Source organism: Haliotis rubra, unplaced genomic scaffold (genome assembly GCF_003918875.1).
Source record: "Haliotis rubra isolate DU_JTF1 unplaced genomic scaffold, ASM391887v1 Scf611, whole genome shotgun sequence".
In the NCBI taxonomy this organism is placed as follows: Eukaryota; Metazoa; Mollusca; class Gastropoda; order Lepetellida; family Haliotidae; genus Haliotis; species Haliotis rubra.
Genome location: NW_025767315.1, coordinates 184,305 through 206,746, shown reverse-complemented (window position 1 = coordinate 206,746; position 22,442 = coordinate 184,305). Strand labels below are relative to the sequence as shown.

At 42.4% G+C, this 22,442-nt stretch overlaps 1 protein-coding gene across 1 annotated transcript; it reads left to right on the top strand.

The window, feature by feature from the left end:
• The first annotated feature begins 218 nt into the window (after positions 1–218).
• Positions 219–20,514, top strand: LOC124255900. The gene is made up of 7 exons (XM_046689847.1): positions 219–314; positions 4,359–4,424; positions 5,454–5,753; positions 13,049–13,333; positions 16,268–16,552; positions 19,025–19,066; positions 20,066–20,514. The coding sequence occupies exons 2-7, from the start codon at positions 4,391–4,393 to the stop codon at positions 20,302–20,304; spliced, it is 1,185 nt and encodes a 394-aa protein (XP_046545803.1). The 5' UTR covers positions 219–314; positions 4,359–4,390; the 3' UTR covers positions 20,305–20,514.
• The last annotated feature ends 1,928 nt before the right edge of the window (positions 20,515–22,442 follow it).

The following is a 22,442-nucleotide window of genomic DNA, read 5'->3' as shown; positions in this document are numbered from 1 at the left end:
CAGATATAACACATAGCCCAGATGTAACACATAGCCCAGATATAACACATAGCCCAGATATAACATATAGCCCAGATATAACACATAGCCCAGATATAACACATAGCCCAGATATAACACATGAAATTTCCTGTGTGACGACAAACACATAAAAAAACGGGAAGGAGGAAGTATTTCAATCAGATAATTTGTGGGCTGTATGTTGGAGGGTTTGGGACCCTACACCAGTGAAAGCCTTTTTCATGCTTATTTGGGACAGATCATGCGCTTGAGGTCACTTGGAGTTAATCAGATCAGCTCTTCGAATTGGTAAAGTAAGTACTAGTATGTTTAGGACGTATATGATTCCGTTAATTATTGATTTATCATAAATGCTTAAATTGTCGTTTTGTTTGAATAATTGTAAAGATAAACTTTCACTACAGGGATATTAGTTACGAGTGTCGGTCAAAACGTAGTCGGCCTCACCTAGAAAATGAGACAAATGCAGCTATTTTTATGTTATATTTTTCTGCATATTTCTGGTAATCTTAAGCAAATTTGTTTATGCATTGTTCCAGCCTCACGATCCCCATTTGTTTGAGTTTTTTATCTTTGTACTATCCCCCCGCTCCCCCCACCCCCACCCCAAACGCAATATCTGCAATAAATGCACCACAAACTTCATGAAAGAAAATATGCAAAGACCATTTTGTGTGTTTGAGATAGGTAGAAATCCGATAGACTCAAACTTAGATATTAAAGTGCATTAAAAACAATTCGTAGTTAAAATCGCATGTTAAACCTACTCCCCCTTCATGTTTGCTGAAAGAGCTTGTTTTGGAGACACTACCCATCCTTCCTTCAGATGATCAAATCATAAGGACATAACTTATTCTAACGTTTTCACTTATTCATACATGATGCCAAGGGTTCAAACTAAATACTGAATGGTCACACAAGTGTCAGCTCTCCATATATTGTAAACACTAGCCACTCCCCTTATTTTAATCCTTTTACTTATTCATACATGATGCCAAGGGTTCAAACTAAATACTGAATGGTCACACAAGTGTCAGCTCTCAGTACATTGTAAACAACTCCAGCTTGAATATCTGGACACAATGTGTTTGAAAGACTAACATCGGGTGTCCTTAAAAACAACCCCGGTCTGAATATATATCAAGCAATTCAAATGTTTGACTGTTGATTATGACTGGAAGTCATCCAATACTATACTGAACATAATTTATATGATATAATATGAGGGCATACCATTACCCAAGAGGTACAAAATGACAAATCGTTTTTTACTTTCTGCAACTGGTTTAGAAATATTATACCCAATGTGTTGTGATGACTAATATCTGGTTAACCACATTACCCACATCTGTGAAATTTTGGATATGGCTTTACTAATGATTCCTTCAAGATTAAATGGAAGCTTTTCAAAAATTGGACATCGAGAATATAGGCTATAGACTAATTGAATATAGAATGTATAGAATATAGACGAGGTTTGACCGACCCTCAGGTTATCTGCATTATCAATTGTTGTGCTTCCAGCCTTGTGCATCCGTACGTTTTTCTACAAAACGTTGGGTTTGTAAGGTGCGTTTCTGTTTTCAGGTAGCAATGTGTTTATGTTAACTTAATTGGCAACAGTGTATTCAAACATCGTTTGGATTTGGGTTAGAACTCGTTCAAAGTAACATGTTGGCTGTTCTTAAGAGTCAACATAATGGTGGCCAGATGTGGATTGTTGCATACCATCATACCATGACGGCCTGTACACAATATCTGTCAGTGGACTGTTTCACCCAGAAACAGTTATCTATATGTTACTGTGAATATGTCAAATTAGTTGATATATTTTTTTTAAATATTTATGCAACTATTTTAAATCTTTTAAGGTTATTTTTCTTATGATTTTTTGACACGTTTTTGTCTCTACTTATTACAAGCAGTATTGTCAATACAAACACTGAAAATGCGCTATATTCATTTCAGGGAATATGTCAAAAACAATTGCCGTGATTTTGAGGGATTTTGTAAAATCCCTAGGAATTTTGTGAAACCATAAAATCCCTGAATCCAGTGATTTGACACATTCACTGTAACTTATACTGCCCTGATGAAAATTGAACATTGCTGCATGCAATGTTAAACAAACCGACAAATGAACTATGCCCCATATTCCAGATAACTGGTGTCACTCGAATCTGGCCGATGCAATCTGATATCATGCATAATAGTGTAGTCAATATTTGAAATGAATTGATGACTTTTCGTTGAGATCTCATTATGAATACGCTAGAAATAAAGTCTCCATTGTGAGGAAACCGACAACTCATCGGAGTGAGTGAGTGAGTTTAGTTTTACGTCGCACTCAGCAATATTCCAGTTATATGGCGGCGGTCTGTAAATAATCGAGTCCGGACCAGACGATCCAGTGATCAACAGCATGAACATCGATCTGCGCAATTGGGAACCGATGACACGTGCCAACCAAGTCAGCGAGCCTGACCGCCCGATCCCGTCAGTCGCCTCTTACGGCAAGCATGGGTTACTAAAGATCAATATTCTAACCCGGACCTTCACGGGTGGACATCCCATCGGAACTCCCACCAGACATTTTACCTGTAGTACTTGTAGTCCAAAAACTATGGACGGAGATCATTTGCTCACATGGCCCCGACTCTGTGGAACGATCTCCCGTTGGGAATAAAGAAATCCCAATCACTGACAATCTTTAAAATCTGCCTAAAGACATATCTCTTCCAAAAGTTCTATTTAGATTTATTTACCAGTGAAACTATAGCACCTCTACTGTTTTGTGTAGGGCTATGAGCAGGCACTAAGTGTCTGGAGTTTTCGCGCATAACAAATCTGATGGTGGCTTATTCGGGCCATCGCTTTATCGCCCTCAAAAAATCTAGGCGACATCGCGACAAAGCCATAGTACGATTTTTTCAGGGTAATAAAGCGATGGCCCGAATGAGCCACCATACAATCTACTGTATTATCCCAAAACGAGCTCAATTCGACGTTCTGGTGATTTCGACGATTGCATTGATCGCGCTATATCGGGGCAGTACGTGCGCGATCGGAGTGCACAAGCAATTTCATCGGTAGGGCGGATGACCAGTGGCTGTCGTGAGAACGTTTATTGACGATTAGAATCCGGAAGTTATATAAAGAGTATACAAACATCAAAATTATTTACCTGTGATCGTTAATACCACTTCTGATGCAAAATCAGCTGCCTATATAACAAGAAATAGCAAGCAAACATTCAGTGAAATCGGTCGTCTGCTAGTATCAAATAAGAAGCCATGTGATCACAACACCCCCTCGCAGTGCGGAGAGAAAAGTATTATGGCTCATCGTCGAAAACCCGAAATCCCCGGATGTTGAGAGCAGCAACGGTTTCGCCGATAGGATGTCATAACGCTAATTTTGTAGGAAACACTTAATATTTTTGTGTGAAATAGATGAATATATCCTTTATCACTCAATGTTAGTTAACTAAAAACTTTACATGATATTAAACATGAAAATTACCTTTTTGTCTTACATCGTCAAATACCCCTGACACCGGGATATTATTATTAGTTGTGTTACCGAGAAGAGTAACTAGAACTTCTCACATAACAAAGAGAATTGTATCATACAAGGAGTAGTCCCTAGTATGGTGATCTTCCTTCAGTTGTTGGCGATCAATAGCCCATTTTTACATTGTATTGTCCAAAAAGAAGTTTCTCCTTTTAAACATGTATGCTAGCTAGATTTAACTCATTTTGAGATAATCTAGTAATTTTACTGTCCGTCGTTGACAGGATTTTATGTATTACATGTATGTATTATGAATTTTTAACTAGGTTTAGTCACGATATTGATGGCTGAAATATTACCGATGTAACTTTAACTCACTCACTCACTCACTCACACATACGAGGAGTAAGGATATACTCCGAAACTTTGTGTTCCTCATAATAAAGAAGTTAACATGCATTAAACTCTCTTCCTTATGTGTATAACTTATAAATGCCATTCAAAGACCTAACATCGCGTATGAAACAAACATTAACAGAACAGCCCTTTGGAGTTTAGAAGGTCTAAACGTTAGTTTTTTATTTGCTTGTGAGTGAGTGAGTGTGTAGTTTTACACCACTTTCAGCACTATTCCAGCAATATCACGGCTGGGGACACCACAAGTGATCTTGGCACATTTTACCCATGTGGGGGGAATCAAAAACGGGTTTCAGCGTGACGAGGGGCACTTTAACCATTAAGCTACCCCACCGCCCCTTGTCTGCTTGAATTGATTGTGGCTATAGATATGAATAGCCCTATCATTCGTTACTCTTTACTTACAGGCTACTTACTGAACAGAGCCTCTGCACCAGTGATGGGCGTGATTACCCTTGTGCTTCTTGTGACTGGTATGTTGTCTGTACCAGTGATGGGCGCCATTACCTTTGTGCTTCTTGTGACTGGTATGTTGTCTGTACCAGTGATGGGCGCCATTACCCTTGTGCTTCTTGTGACTGGTACGTTGTCTGTACCAGTGATGGGCGCCATTACCCTTGTGCTTCTTGTGACTGGTATGTTGTCTGTACCAGTGATGGGCGCCATTACCTTTGTGCTTCTTGTGACTGGTACGTTGTCTGTACCAGTGATGGGCGCCATTACCTTTGTGCTTCTTGTGACTGGTATGTTGTCTGTACCAGTGTGTGTTTCATCATGCAGCTCATAAAGATTATGTAACCTTACGGGAGAAAAAAACGTCTCCAAAATGATTTTTTTAAATCTTGTATCGTACACGTAGTGATTATTCATATCTGTAGTTCACGCTTTTATCATTCAGAATGTTGTCAATCCATTAATCTTTCACATATGATTGTTAAATTTCCAAAATCTGAGTTTGTTGTTTTGTGACCTGTTAAAAAAGCAAGGCGACGTTTCTTTCGCCCGCGAGTTTATTTGACAAAGGACATTAATGTTTCCTAAAACCAATAAAGTATTATACTTTCTCTGACACCACTGACGTACTGATGAGGGAAGGATATTGTGTCCTGAAACTGTCTGCTTGAGAAGCCGCAGTGGGTGAGCGGGTTGTGCGGCAGACTTTGTGTGCTGGCGATCAGGTGCCTGGCTTTGAGCGTATGGGTTCGAATCCGGGATAGGACTCACACAAACAAAAATATAAGAATCTGTACTTTACTGAGAAAGCGTAATCCCAAACATAGCATATGTTACATTTCACCACTTTCTAAATACCATTGTGTATTCATGGCTGCTTGACACTCCAGCAAATCTATTCCTTTGAAAAGCACTTTTGATATTTGACATTAGTCATGACAAATTAACTAATCGTTAATATTCTAATATAACTAAATGCATATACTGCCAAGGAGGATAATGTTTCCTTTAACCGACATATGTCTATTTACTTTCACTGACACCAGCAGTTGCGGTGGAGGGAAGGATATTGTGTCCAGAAATCGGTCTGCTTGGAGCTCCCACAAACCTGACCTGCATAGAAGCAAGTAGAAGCCACTCCTTCCTAACACCCAAAGAACACACAGCAGCATCATGTAACACATCAACTGGGAAATGCATAACCACTGGCATCTTCACAGCGTCTGTCCACAATACCACCTCCAGTGTTCTCACCATACCTGCCTTGTTGAAGTCATACGCTGGCGCCTGGAAATGTAGCAGTGATGGCGATATGCCCGATCCTCCTAGCTGCCAGATGACTGTGGCAAGTAAGTAGACATCATGTACACATGTTTGTTGTTGTCCTGGCTGCCAGATGACAGTGGCAAGTGAGTGAATGTGAGTGAGTTTTGTTTTACGCCGCACTCAGCAATATTCAAGCTATATGGCGGCGGTCTGTAACTAATCGAGTCTGGACCAGACAATCCAGTGATCAACGGCATGAGCATCGATCTGCGCAATTGGGAACCAATGACATGTGTCAACCAAGTCAGCGAGCCTGACAACCCGATCCCGTTAGTCGCCTCTTACGACAAGCATGGGTTACTAAAGATCAATATTCTAACCCGGATCTTCACGGGACCTGTGGCAAGTAAGTAGACGTGTCTTGATTGATTTTCTACTAAGCAATGACACATTGCAGATACCTTCATCAGCTGTATTCAGTATTAGGCTTGTACATATATGTGATGTTGTCATGCCAAGCTCTGAACACACGTAGACACCTTCTAAACAACAGGCAAGTTGCATGTAGTCTGAATAACAGATACCTTTGTGTAAGAAATACACTCATAACTGCTGCTTCATTAAAGTATTGATAGTTATTTATTTGCTTTGAAACAGCTGACTTCTATTTGTGTGCTGAAACCCTAAACCAATGATTAAAAACACAGGTCGTGGTCACCACTGAGATTACAATCTAATAGTGATATCACTGTAACTATCTATGCTATGTTAAAGGCAGGGCCGATTGTACATGCTGAATCCGTCTATATCATCAACATGTTCTCGTTCTGCTTTGTTCACCGCAAACTGATGATCGTCCGGAATGGATGGGTTGATGACATGCTGTGATGGGATATGGATGTGTTGATGTCAACGAGGTGGGTTGGGATATGGATGTGTTAATGTTGACGAGGTGAGATGGGATATGGATGAGTTGATGACATGCTGTGATGGGATATGGATGTGTTGATGTCAACGAGGTGGGTTGGGATATGGATGGGTTGATGACATGCTGTGATGGGATATGGATGTGTTGATGTCAACGAGGTGGGTTGGGATATGGATGTGTTGATGACATGCTGGGATGGGATATGGATGTGTTGATGTCAACGAGGTGGGTTGGGATATGGATGGGTTGATGACATGCTTGGATGGGATATTGATGTGTTGATGTCAACGAGGTGGGTTGGGATATGAATGGGTTGATGACATGCTGGGTTGGGATATGAATGGGTTGATGACATGCTGGGATGGGATATTGATGTGTTGATGTCAACGAGGTGGGTTGGGATATGGATGGGTTGATGACATGCTGGGATGGGATATGGATGTGTTGATGTCAACGAGGTGGGTTGGGATATGGATGGGTTGATGACATGCTGGGATGGGATATTGATGTGTTGATGTCAACGAGGTGGGTTGGGATATGGATGGGTTGATGACATGCTGGGATGGGATATTGATGTGTTGATGTCAACCAGGTGGGTTGGGATATGGATGGGTTGATGACATGCTGGGATGGGATATTGATGTGTTGATGTCAACGAGGTGGGTTGGGATATGGATGGGTTGATGACATGCTGGGATGGGATATTGATGTGTTGATGTCAACGAGGTGGGTTGGGATATGGATGGGTTGATGACATGCTGGGATGGGATATTGATGTGTTGATGTCAACGAGGTGGGTTGGGATATGGATGGGTTGATGACATGCTGGGATGGGATATTGATGTGTTGATGTCAACCAGGTGGGTTGGGATATGGATGGGTTGATGACATGCTGGGATGGGATATTGATGTGTTGATGTCAACGAGGTGTGTTGGGATATGGATGGGTTGATGTTGACGAGGTGAGATGGGATATGGATGGGTTGATGACATGCTGGGATGGGATATGGATGGTTTCGTGTTGACGTGGTGTGATGGGATATGGATGTGTTGATGTGAACGTGGTGTGTTGGGATATGGATGTGTTGAGGTTGACGAGGTGAGATGGGATATGGATGTGTTCATCTAGGCATGGGGTGATGGTATATGGATGGGTTGATGTTGACGTGGTGTGATGGGATATGGATGTGTTAATGTCAACGAGGTGGGTTGGGATATGGATGTGTTGAGGTTGACGAGGTGTGATGGGATATGGATGTGTTCATCTAGGCATGGTGTGATGGGATATGGATGTGTTGATGTCAACTAGGTGGGTTGGGATATGGATGTGTTGATGTCAACGAGGTGGGTTAGGATATGGATGTGTTGATGTTGACGAGTTGAGATGGGATATGGATGTGTTGATGTCAACGAGGTGGGTTTGGATATGGATGTGTTGATGTTAACGAGGTGAGATGGGATATGGATGTGTTGATGTCAACGAGGTGGGTTGGGATATGGATGTGTTGATGTTGACGAGTTGAGATGGGATATGGATGTGTTCATCTAGGCATGTTGTGATGGGATATGGATGGGTTGATGTTGACGTGATGTGATGGGATATTGATGTGTTGATGTCAACGAGGTGGGTGGGGATATGGACGAGTTGAGATGATATGGATGTGTTGATGTGTGACGAGGTGAGATTGATGATATGGATGTGGATGGGTTGATGTTGATCTAGGGATATGGATGTTGATGACATGCTGTGATGTGATGGATGGTTTCGATGTTGACGTGATAGGATATGGTGTTGATGTGATGGATGTGTGTTAGGAGTTGACGAAGGTGAGATGGGATGTGTGTTCATCTAGGCATGGTGTGATAGTATATGGATGGACTTGATATTGACGTGGTGTGATGGATGGATGTGTTATGTCAACTTGAGGTGATGGATGTGTTGATTGACGAGGTGTGATGGGATATGAGTGTTCTACATCTAGGCATGATGGGATATGGATGTTTGGGATATATGGATGGTTGTTGATGTTGACGAGGTGAGGATATGGATATGTGTTGATGTTGACGAGGTGAGATGGGATATGGATGTGTTCATCTAGGACGTGGTGTGATGGGATATGGATGGGTTGATGTTGAACGGTGTGATGGGATATGGATATGGATGTCAACGAGGTGGGGGGGATATGACGAGTTGACGAAATGAGATGGGATATGGATGATGACATGCTGTGATGTGATATGGATGGTTTCACGATGAATCGTGGTGGATAGGATATGATGGGATATGGATGAGTTGATGGGATATGGACGTGTTGAGATGGGATATGGATGGGATATGGATGTTGACGAGGCATGTGATGGATATGGATGGTTGATGTTGACGTGGTGTGATGGGATATGGATGTGTTGATGTCAACGAGGTAGGTGGTATGAATGTGGGATATGGACGTGTTGATGTTGACGAGGACGAGACGGTGTGATATGGATGGATGTTGATATCAACTAGGTACGTTGTGATGATATGGATGTGTTGATGTTGACGAGGTGAGAGATGGGATATGGATGTGTTGATGTCAACGAGGTGAGGAATATGGATATGACATGGAGGTGAGATGGGATCCATAGATGACGAGGTGAGATGGGATGGGATATATGGATGTGCATTCATCTAGGCATGTTGTGATAGGATATGGATGGGTTGATGTTGACGTGGTGTGATAGGATAATGATGTGTTGATGTCCGAACAGTGGTGTGGGACAGGATATGGATGTGTTGAGGAATGTTGACGAGGTGAGATTGGATATGGATGTGTTCATCTAGGCATATTTGTGATAGGATATGGATGGGTTGATGTTGAATCCCATGGTGATGGGATATAGGATGTGTTGATGTCAACGGATAAGGTTGGGATATGGAGAGTGGACATGGAATCCTCTGGAGGACATAGGATATGGATGTGTTGATGATTGGGGCATCTAGGTATTGGTGTGATAGGATATGGATGTGTTCGAGATCTAGGCATGGTGTGATAGGGATAATGGATGGATGTTGATGTATCCAACTAGGTGGGGATTTAAGAGGTGGAGATGATAGATGGATTGATGTTGACAGGTATGGATAGGATATGGATAAATGGATATGTTTGGTATCTAGGCATGGATATGGATATGGATGGACATATGACGTAGTGTGATAGGATATGGATGTTGATGTGAACGTGGTGTGATCCCAGGGTGTGTTGAGATATGGATGTATTGATGTAGACATGGTGTGTTGATGTCAACTTGAGGTGTGAGAATATGGATGGAGTTGATATCAACGCGTGGTGATGATGGGATATGGATATATTGATGTCAACGTGGTGTGAGATATGGATGTGTGGATATTAACGTGGTGTATTAGGATATGGATCTGTTGATGATACACATGGATGTGTTAATATCATATGGATGTGAGAGTAATGGATGGGTGGATGGATCATCGTGGTGTGAGGGGATATGGATGTGTTGATATCAACGTGGTGCGATAGGATATGGATGTGTTGATAAGTGACGTAGGTGGATATAGATGGGTTGATGTCAACAGGAGGTGTGATGGGATATGGATGTTTTCATGTCGACACGTGGTGGACTATGGATGTGTTGATGGTAGAGTGTGATAGGATATGGATGTGTGGATGTCAACATGGTGTGGTGGGATATGAATGTGTTGATGTGAGCAGGGTGTGATGGATATGCATGTTTCATGTCGTCACGAGAGTGATGGATATGGATGGTGATGGTGACGAGGTGTGATGGGATATTGATGTTTACATGTGGACACGAGGCGATGGGATATAGATGTGTTGATGGTTACGTCGTGTGATGGGATATGGATGTGTTGATGGTGACGTGGTGTGATAGGATATGGATCTGTAGATGTACACATGGTGTGTTGATGTCAACGAGGTGTGAGGATATTGATCAGTGGATATCCAACGAGGTGTGAGGATATGGATGTGTTGATATCCAACGTGGTGTGAGGATATGGATGGAGTGGATGTCATCGTTTTGTGAGGTATATGGATGGTGGATGTCATCAGCGAAGTGAGGATATGGATGGTGGATGTCATCGTGGTGTGATGGGATATGGATGTGTTGATGGTGACGTGGTGTGATAGGATATGGATCTGTAGATGTACACATGGTGTGTTGATGTCAACGAGGTGTGAGGGGATATTGATCGGTGGATGTCAACGAGGTGTGATGGGATATGGATGTGTTGATGTCAACGTGGTGTGAGGGGATATGGATGGGTGGATGTCATCGTTTTGTGAGGTATATAGATGGAGTGGATGTCATGGTTGTGTGAGATATGGATAGAGTGGATGTCATCGTTGTGAGGATATGGATGTGTTGATAGTGACGTAGGTGTGATCGGATATGGATGGGTTACAGACTGATGGTGTGATGGGGATATGGATATTTCATATCGACACGAAAGTGATAGGATATGGATATAATGATGGTAGCGAAACTTGTGATGGGATATGGATGTGCTGGATGTCAACATATGTGCAGTGGGATATAGGATATGTTGATAGTGACATTGTGTGATAGGATATGGATCTGTAGATGTACACATGGTGTGTTGATGTCAACGAAGTGTGAGGGGATATTGATGGGTTGATGTCATAGTGGTGTGATGGGATATGGATGTGGTCGTGTTGACGTGGTGTGATGAGATATTGATGGGTTCGTGTTGACGTGGCGTGATTGGATATGATGGGTTCTAGTTGACGTGGTGTGGAAGGATATGGAATGGTTGATGGTGACGTGGTGTGATGGGATATGGATGTGTTGATGAAGACGTGGTGTGAAAGGATATGGATCTGTAGATGTACACATGGTGTGTTGATGTCAACGAGGTGTGAGGGGATATTGATGGGTTGATGTCATCGTGGTGTGATGGGATATGGATGTGGTCGTGTTGACGTGGTGTGATGAGATATGGATGGGTTCGTGTTGACGTGGTGTGGTGGGATATGGAATGGTTGATGGTGACGTTGTGTGATGGGATATGGATGTGTTGATGTCAACATGGTGTGGTGGGATATGGATGTGTTGATGGTGACGTGGTGTGATAGGATATGGATCTGTAGATGCACACATGGTGTGTTGATGTCAAAGAGGTGTGAGAGGATATTGATCGGTGGATGTCAACGAGGTGTGATGGGATATGGATGTGTTGATGTCAACGTGGTGTGAGGGGATATGGATGGGTGGATGTCATCGTGGTGTGAGGGGATATTGATGGGTTGATGTCAACGTGGTGTGATGGGATATGGATGTGGTCGTGTTGACGTGGTGTGACGGGATATGGATGGGTTCGTGTTGACGAGGTGTGAAGGGATATGGATGTGTTGATGGTGACGTGGTGTGATGGGATATGGATGTGTTGATGAAGACGTGGTGTGATAGGATATGGATCTGTAGATGTACACATGGTGTGTTGATGTCAACGAGGTGTGAGGGGATATTGATGGGTTGATGTCATCGTGGTGTGATGGGATATGGATGTGGTCGTGTTGACGTGGTGTGATGAGATATGGATGGGTTCGTGTTGACGTGGCGTGATTGGATATGATGGGTTCTTGTTGACGTGGTGTGGTGGGATATGGAATGGTTGATGGTGACGTGGTGTGATTTGATATGGATGTGTTGATGTCATCGTGGTGTGAGGGGATATTGATGGGTTGATGTCAACGTGGTGTGATGGGATATGGATGGGTTCGTGTTGACGAGGTGTGAAGGGATATGGGTGTGTTGATGGTGACGTGGTGTGATGGGATATGGATGTGTTGATGTAGACGTGGTGTGATAGGATATGGATCTGTAGATGTACACATGGTGTGTTGATGTCAACGAGGTGTGAGGGGATATTGATGGGTGGATGTCATCGTGGTGTGATGGGATATGGATGTGGTCGTGTTGACGTGGTGTGATGGGATATGGATGGGTTCGTGTTGACGTGGCGTGGTGGGATATGATGGGTTCGTGTTGACGTGGTGTGGTGGGATATGGATGGGTTAATGTCAACGTGGTGTGATGGGATATGGATGGGTTCGTGTTGACTAGGTGTGATGGGATATGGATGGTTTCGTGTTGACGTGGTGTGATGGAATATGGATGGGTTCGTGTTGATGTCGTGTGGTGGTATATGGATGTGTTGATGGCAACGTGGTGTGTGGTGGGATATGGATGTGTTGATGGTGACGTGGTGTGATTTGAAAGGGTTGAATAATAGAACCAAGAGCCACACAGACACCATGCAGGTCACTTTACACATACAGTACCTATTTCACAGCACCTTAACTTGAACCTGTAAGCAAATGAATCAGCCATGTGTACCTCAACTGCAATCTTTAGGGCTGGCGAGAAATATTTACTAACTGACTTGATTTGTTTCAGAATTCCCAACATGCACTATAACAAGAAGGCAATATGATGACAGTGACTTCACCAGGGACGAGGAAGTGGCGTTGAAGGTTAACGTAACTGGAGACTACTGTTCTGAGTCGGCCCAGTTTCAGTTGCAAACAGGAAACATTCAAACGGGTTTGAACTACTCACAATGGAAGGAGAACACAGATGTCATATTCACTCTGACTGAGTCTCACCTCGGGGAAGTGAAACTGGTCTTCATCTGTAGAGGATACAGCCAAGCGTTATCATGTGAAGGGATTCAACAACTGAGTGAGTGTAATACAATTTGAATGTTGAACACAGGTTCAATTCATTGTTGCTGATATTGGATAAGATGGTAGAATGATGACACATGGCATCACGTGGCTTGGCATGAAGCGATGTAAGGTGATGATGGTAACGAAAGCTGAAAGAACGTGATGTTACTTGTCATCAGTCTGTCGGAGAAAGTAGCAATATTCCAGCAATATCACGGCGGGGAACACCATAAATGGGTTTCACACATTGTACCCATGTTGGAATCCAAAGCGGGTCTTCGGCGTGATGAGTGAACGTTTTAACCACAGGGCTACACCACTGCCCCTCGCTGAAAGTAATACCTTGCAGTAATATGACCTGACGTGATGTGACGTTGCAAGATTTGCTTATATAAGTGTCAGGGTATGAATTGTTCAAAATGAGACTGTTACTTATTATAAATGGTTTTGATGGGTTGATGTAACGAGGTGTGATGGCATAAGGATGGATTCATGACGACGTGGTGTGGATTGTTATGTGACATGAACCGACGTGATATGGCAGTGAAATGTAATTTGACCTGACATGGTGTGATGCGATATGATGTGGCGGCATATTTTAACGTGATGTGAGACAAGATAATATATTCAATGATAAGAAAAACGTTTACACTCTATGCTTACGGAATCAGTTAGTTTGAGTTCACTGAGCCAAAGTTAATGACTAAGACGTCAATACATTGGCGTTACGTGACGTCATTTATAGGCACGTCATTATCGTTGGACAGTTGGTGTGAAATTGTAGAGACAGTGACTAGTTTCGGTATAGGCCTGTAATTGTAACAGTCCTTTGATACAGCAGTTAATGTGCGATCCCAGTTCATATCAATAGAAAATGCATGACAGTCCTTCCTACTTTGCTCTTAGATACCCTTAGAGACGGTAAGAAATGATATGAAACAGTTCAACTCTCCTGGTATGCTGTTTCATGTATTGCCGACATTATTTATATTCCCCCCCTGATTATAGTCAAAATGGCCAAAAGACAAAAGGGCAAAAATTAAAAAAGTTAAAAGGGCCAAAGAAAAGTCAAAAGGGTCAAAGAAAGGTCAAAAGGGCCATAGATTTAGGTGAAAAGGGCCGTAGATCAAATTCCAAAAAGAACATACTGTTTTATCATATTTTTTTATCAATATGTATACTAGGCACATAAAGAAACTGTGGATACAAAAATTTAAAATCTAAATTTATCAAACCTGTGTAGACACATAAGGATTCAAACTCAGAAATTAGTGACATGTATCCAACATGCATGCACGTGCCACGTTCCGTGACGTCAGTGGGTTCGTCCTTGAGACGTGCAATACGTTGTTGCACGTGCATTCCGGGAAAGAGAAACAGAGCAAATGAATGCCACACAATACTGTCACTTTGGAAAGCTCAACCCCTGCCCTTGCGATCGTTCAAAAAATTTAACGGCTAATGAAACGCATAGCATGCCAAGGCTCACGTCTGCACAACGTCATGAGGCCATTGGGATGGTCCGTGGTGGGATGTCTCAACGACAAGTGGCTGCACATTTCCACTGCCACCGGAAAACCATCTCTGCACTGTCGAGACGCTATCAGAACACAAATGACGTCATCGATCGGCCACGTTCTGGACGTCCACGTCTAACAACGCCAAGACAGGACATATGGATAAGGTTGACCCATCTTCGCCACAGGTTTCAGACTGCAGTGATGACTGCCCGAACCATCCCAGGACTTCGCCGTATCCACCCAAACACAGTTCGACAACGTTTACGTCATCACAGGATCAGACAACGACGTCCCGCCATACGGCCTATCCTGACACAACGTCATCGACAAGCTCGCCGAATGTGGTGCCGAAATCATGTCCGTAGACCGTTGTTTTGGTGGAGAAATGTTGTTTTTACAGATCAGTCCAGGTTTAACATTGTGTGGTGGGATATGGATGGGTTGATGTTTTGATGGGTTGATGGGTTGATGTTGACGTGGTGTGATTGGATATGGATGTGTTGATGTAGACGTGGTGTGATGGGATGTGGATGTGTTGATGGTGACGTGGTATGGTGGGACATTGATGTGTGGATGTCAACATGGTGTGGTGGGATATGGATGTGTGGATGTCAACATGGTGTGGTGGGATATGGATGTGTGGATGTCAACATGGTGTGGTGGGATATGGATGTGTTGATGGTGACGTGGTGTGATAGGGTATGGATATGTGGATGTACACATGGTGTGTTGATGTCAACGAGGTGTGATGGAATATTGATGTGTGGATGTCAACGTGGTGTGATGGGATATGGATGGGTTGATGTTGACGTGGTGTGATGGGATATTGATGTGGTCGTGTTGACTTTGTGTGATCGGATATGGATTGGTTCGTGTTGACGTGGCGTGATGGGATACGGATGGGTGCGTGTTGACGTGGTGTGGTGGGATATGGATGGTTTCGTGTTGACGTGGTGTGGTGGAATATGGATGGGTTCGTGTTGATGTGGTCTGGTGGGATATGGATGTGTGGATGTCAACGTGGTGTGGTGGGATATTGATGTGTTGATGTCAACGTGGTGTGATGGGATATGGATGTGTGGATGTCAACGTGGTGTGGTGGGATATTGATGTGTTGATGTCAACGTGGTGTGAGGGGATATGGATGTGTTGATGGTGACGTGGTGTGATAGGATATGGATCTGATGATGTACACTTGGTGTGATGAGATATGGATGTGTTGATGGTGACGTGATGTAATGAGATATGGTTGAATTATAGAACCAAGAGCCACACAGACACCTACATGCAAGTCACTTTACACATACAGTACCTATTTCACCGCACCTTAACTTGAACCTGTAGGCTAATGAATCAGCCATGTGTACCTCAACTGCAATCTTTACGGCTGGCGAGAAATATTTACTAACTGACTTGATTTGTTTCAGAATTCCCAACATGCACTATAACAAGAAGGCAGTATGATGACAGTGACTTCACCAGGGACGAGGAAGTGGCGTTGAAGGTTAACGTAACTGGAGACTACTGTTCTGAGTCGGCCCAGTTTCAGTTGCAAACAGGAAACATTCAAACGGGTTTGAACTACTCACAATGGAAGGAGAACACAGATGTCATATTCACTCTGACTGAGTCTCACCTCGGGGAAGTGAAACTGGTCTTCATCTGTAGAGGATACAGCCAAGCGTTATCATGTGAAGGGATTCAACAACTGAGTGAGTGTAATACAATTTGAATGTTGAACACAGGTTCAATTCATTGTTGCTGATATTGGATAAGATGGTAGAATGATGACACATGGCATCACGTGGCTTGGCATGAAGCGATGTAAAGTGATGATGGTAACGAAAGCTGAAAGAACGTGATGTTACTTGTCATCAGTCTGTCGGAGAAAGTAGCAATATTCCAGCAATATCACGGCGGGGAACACCATAAATGTACCCATGTTGGAATCCAAAGCGGGTCTTCGGCGTGATGACCGAACGTTTTAACCACAGGGCTACCCCACCGCCCCTCGCCGAAATTAATACCTTGCAGTAATATGACCTGACGTGATGTCGCGTTGCAAGATTTCCTTAGTGCATGAATTGTTCGAAATGAGACTATTACTTATTATAAATGGTTTTGATGGGTTGATGTCAACGAGGTGTGATGGGATAAGGATGGATTCATGATGACGTGGTGTGGATTGTTATGTGACATGAACCGACGTGATATGGCAGTGAAATGTAATTTGACCTGATATGGTGTGATGCGATATGATGTGGCGGCATATTTTGACATGATGTGAGACAAGATAATATATTCAATGATAAGAAAAACGTTTACACTCTATGCTTACGGAATCAGTTAGTTTGAGTTCACTGAGCCAAAGTTAATGACTAAGACGTCAATACATTGGCGTTACGTGACGTCATTTATAGGCACGTCATTATCGTTGGACAGTTGGTGTGAAACTGTAGAGACAGTGAGTAGTTTCGGTAGAGACCTGTTATTGTAACAGTCCTTTGATACAGCAGTTAATGTGCGATCCCAGTTCATGTCAATAGAAAATGCATGACAGTCCTTCCTACTTTGCTCTTAGATACCAAATGATATGAAACAGTTCAACTCTCCTGGTATGCTGTTTCATGTATTGCCGACATTATTTATATTCCCCCCCTGATTATAGTCAAAAGGGCCAAAGGACAAAAGGACAAAAATTTAAAAATTTAAAAGGGCCAAAGAAAAGTCAAAAGGGTCAAAGAAAGGTGAAAAGGGCCATAGACTTAAGTGAAAAGGGCCGTAAATCAAATTAAAAAAGAACATACTGTTTTATCATATTTATATCAATATGTATACTAGGCACATAAAGAAACTGTGGATACAAAAATTTAAAATCTAAATTTATCAAACCTGTGTAGACATATAAGGATTCAAACTCAGAAATTAGTGACATGTATCCAGCATGCATGCACGTGCCACGTTCCGTGACGTCAGTGGGTTCGTCCTTGAGACGTGCAATACGTTGTTGCACGTGCATTCCGGGAAAGAGAAACAGAGCAAATGAATGCCACACAATACTGTCACTTTGGAAAGCTCAACCCCTGCCCTTGCGATCGTTCAAAAAACGGCTAATGAAACGCATAGCATGCCAAGGCTCACGTCTGCACAACGTCATGAGGCCATTGGGATGGTCCGTGGTGGGATGTCTCAACGACAAGTGGCTGCACATTTCCACTGCCACCGGAACACCATTTCTGCACTGGTGAGACGCTACCAGAACACAAATGACGTCATCGATCGGCCACGTTCTCGACGTCCACGTGTAACATCGCCAAGGCAGGGCAGATGGATAAGGGTGACGTCATGGCCCTGGGTTATCATTCCAACTGGCGAATGCCCGCCCTCATACGGCAAGGGTTGCTATGGATTTCTTGCAACACCTCAACGTTGACTTACTGCCTTGGCCTGCAAATTCACCGGATCTCTCCCCGATAGAGCATGTTTGAGACGAGATGGATCGACGTATACGCCGTCTTCCTCATCCGCCAAATAACGTCCTTGACCTTGCAACATAACTTGAGAGAATCTGGCGTAACATCCCACACGCCTTCCTTGCACCTTTGATAGGCTCTATGCGTCGTCGATGCACTGTTGTTCTGAATGCCGATGGTGGACATACCCGTTATTGAGCTTGTGACATGGTCGTTTGACCCCTGTCCCGCTTGTGACAATTGAATTGAAATTCTCCCGACCCGTTATGGTCTCATGATCCCTCCATTAAATTTTATATGTACCTTTGACATTGTTATCGTACTTATCAACTGGGATAATATTTTGACAATGCACAGTTTCTTTATGTGGCTAGTATAGTAACAACAGTAATGATATATAGTGCGATCATCATACATTCGAGTGTTGATATGTGATCAGATATTCATAAGTGGTTCAACTCTTCATAATTCACACATTTTGAAAGTTCACTACAGACATCATCACTCCACACATCCCCATGCACATGAATCATTCCACTCACGCGGTGGGGCCATAGATCCGTGAACACAAGTTCAGGAGTGCAGCAGGGCTCAGTTCTTTGTCCCTTTTGATCTTTTCAATTTTGTCCTTTTTGTTCTTTGGCCCTTTTTACCTGTTCTCATATTTCCTTAATCACGTTCTACCCCTGCTGTTTCCTGCTTACATTTCAGGGCTGGTATATACCTTTGATGACGACAGTACAGGTGGTAAAGGTATGTCACTGTCCATCGACTGCCTAATAAAATGTATCATCCATGTTTGATGGTGACTGAACATGAAACATACAAGATAACAGGGGTGGAAATAACTTTAAAATTGCTGGTGTACTCCGGTACAGTGGCACATGTAAAATCATTTGCCCTGATAATATGTCCACTATACTGGCCGATTTTCTTGTTGATTTTTATAGATAAAAAACATAATTAACAATGGAAATGAACTGGACACCGGTACAGTGTGACAAACAAATTTGCTTGCCCGACAGAAAAAACAAAAAAACCCACTGGAATGGGGCGTCGTCCAATGGGTTATTTCCACCCCTGGATAATCAGGCTCGATTATACGTTAAAGCATCCTCCATCGGGTGTACAATATAAAATAATGATGGGAGTTATTTGAGTGGATCTATCACAAGAGGAAAGTAATGCAGTGTCGTAATATGACTTGACGTGATGTGACGTGCGCTAGGGTGTAAATACAAATATTCCTTATATACATTTCACTGTATGAACCGTTTGAGTGAGTGAGTGAGTGAGTGAGGTTAGTTGCATGCTGCACTCAGCAATATTCCAGCTAACTGGCGGCGGTCTGTAAATAATCGAGTCTGGACCAGACAATCAAGTGATCAACAGCATGAACATCGATCTACGCAATTGGTAGCGTATGACGCGTGTCATCCAAGTCAGCGAACCTGACCACCCAACCCCGTTAGTCGCCTCTTACGACAAGCATGGGTTACTGAAGATCAATATTCTAACCCGGATCTTCACGTTTATGAACCGTTTGAAGTGGGACTCGACTATACGTTAAAACATCCTCCTTAAGTGTACAATGTAAAATAACGATGGGGTTATTTGAGTGGATCACTGAAACTCAGTGATGACCGCAGGTGTTTGCAAATCGGTGAACAGTAATACTCTATTGGGAGCACAGGATCTCCCACACCTGGAATATATTGTAACCAATTCTGTAGACAGATGGGTTTTTTTCAGAGGAACATTGCCGCTCCACAGTTATCATTGCTGGAACTGTAGGTGTCGTCGTTATCGTCATCAACGTCCTCGCTGTCATCGTATGTCTGCGGAGACATCACTGTCAGAACAGACAGCCACCTGTTGGTTACCTTGGCGCCGTATACGCCCCGGGCAGCGCAGCCTCTGACTACGGATATGCCACCGTCGATGATGTGGGCTATGCAAGTGGTCAATACCTACCCCCAACTGTTGACTAAGTCATAGATACATCATTCTAAACAGATCCCACGCTCCTTTCCTTGCCAGCATCGGACTGTTGTACTGCAGACAGATTCTACAACCTGCACATACTGGAAGGAGACACACTTTGTGCTTACTGAGGAGTGAGTGAGTGAGTGAGTTAAACTTTATCATCACATCGGCAATATTTCAGCCATATCGTGACGAGAACAATTAATTTTATACATAGTAGTTAATGGTAAATTGTAAAAACCTGTCAAAGAAGGACAGTAAAATAACTAGATTATCACAGATTCGAATTTAAAACTAGTAATTAGATCTGAAACAGTTTAACTATAGATGACAATACAATATAAAATCAGGCTATTTCGCCAACAACTGTAGGTAGATCACTTGACTAGGGACCATGGGAACTTACAGTACATTTGCTTCCTGCATGGGCCCTTGCTGGATTTACATCATCCCGTCAGCTGTTAGCAATTGAGACAAATCTAGCCATATAGTACAATTACATATATTCTACGATTAAAAGTGGAGTTTTAATTTACTGGGAATGTTTTGGGACTTACGTACCCTCTCAGGAGGACAATAATTTTACAGTACTTTAACCCCCCTCGAGGATACAGCCACTAACAGTCTGAGTTATTAAGTCAAACTTCCAATGATAAAATACTTACCTATTTACATATCATTTAACAAATTTAATTCTTTTAAAATGCAATAATTAAATGAGAACTGATATTACTTAAAAGATCCGTCATAGTTCGTGATTTGAAATAGTTATCCCATGTGATGGAATATTCTACACAGTCAAGCAAGACATGCTTGACTGTGAGTCTTTCTTCACAAAGGATGTAAAACGGAGGATCCTCACCTGTCAATAGGTACTCATGAGTATATCTTGTTTGGCCAATACGACATCGTCAAATCTGGACTGACAACACAAGCAGGTATAACCAAGATAGGGTATTATTTCATGTAATGTATTTACACCTACTTGGGTGTCCCACTTCTTCTGCATCAGATCACGGATATAAGTTCTAATGACAGCTTTGTAATCAGAGTATGGGATGAGAAGTGGTGTCACAGATTTGTTGAGTGCTGCCTTGGCAGCAAGATCGGCCATTGTGTTACCAGATATGACAACGTGGCTGGGTAACCAACAGTAGCAAGATCATTATCTAATTCAATAATTTCAATTAAAAGTGGATGTTTGCAAGAATATATATTTATATATATATATATATTTAAGCGCTGTTAATATGGCTTTTGCTTCTGCTGAGAAAATAGAACTATCGCCTGGTAATCTAGATCCAATGACGGTGGCACAAGCCACTGCGCAGCCATCCTTTGACCCATCTGTAAAAAGGATTTGTATGTATTAAATGTACTTTTTAAATGATTATATTCTTGTTTATATTGTAATTCATTAGTTTCTGATTTTTTAAACTTTGTCAGTGTTAGGTCAACTTGTGGCCCCCGCCAAATGCCAAGGAGGAGAAAAAAGAAGACGGGAAGGAGCTATATTTTCTAGCCCAATGCCAGCAGCGAAAATGAAAGGTTTGACTCTTAGTCCCAGAGGCAGAAAAAGAGAAGACTTTTTGTTGTATAGATCCTCATATAGAGAGCTGAAAACATAGCTGAACGCAGGGTTAGACTCGTTAGAATATAGTTTTGTTACATACTGTAGGGATAGTCTTATACGGCGTTGGTTAAGAGATGGCTCATCGGCCTCGACGTTAAGACTGTCAACAGGAGTAGTTCTAAAAGAGAGGGTCTTAGAACCTGGTGATGGATAGAATCAAGTAATTTGGGTGTGTTTTTAATGATAGTTCAGGGTCTTATGGGGTGTATATTTCTTACAAAAATATATACAATTGGTTTAGGATTTTGAATATTTAAACCCGTTTTCCATACACCATCTATTAATTTTGTTGAGACAAATTTGTAATTGTCTCTCAATAGTTCGCAAATTTTTACCACAGCAAGAAATATTAAGATCATCCACAAAAAGGGATCCATCGATTGAATAACTTAAAACCTTTGAAAGACTATTTATTTTAATACTAAATAGATTGACAGACAAAATACTGCCTTGTGGGACACCCTGATCCTGATTGTAATGATCAGACATGGTAGAACCCACGTGGACTTG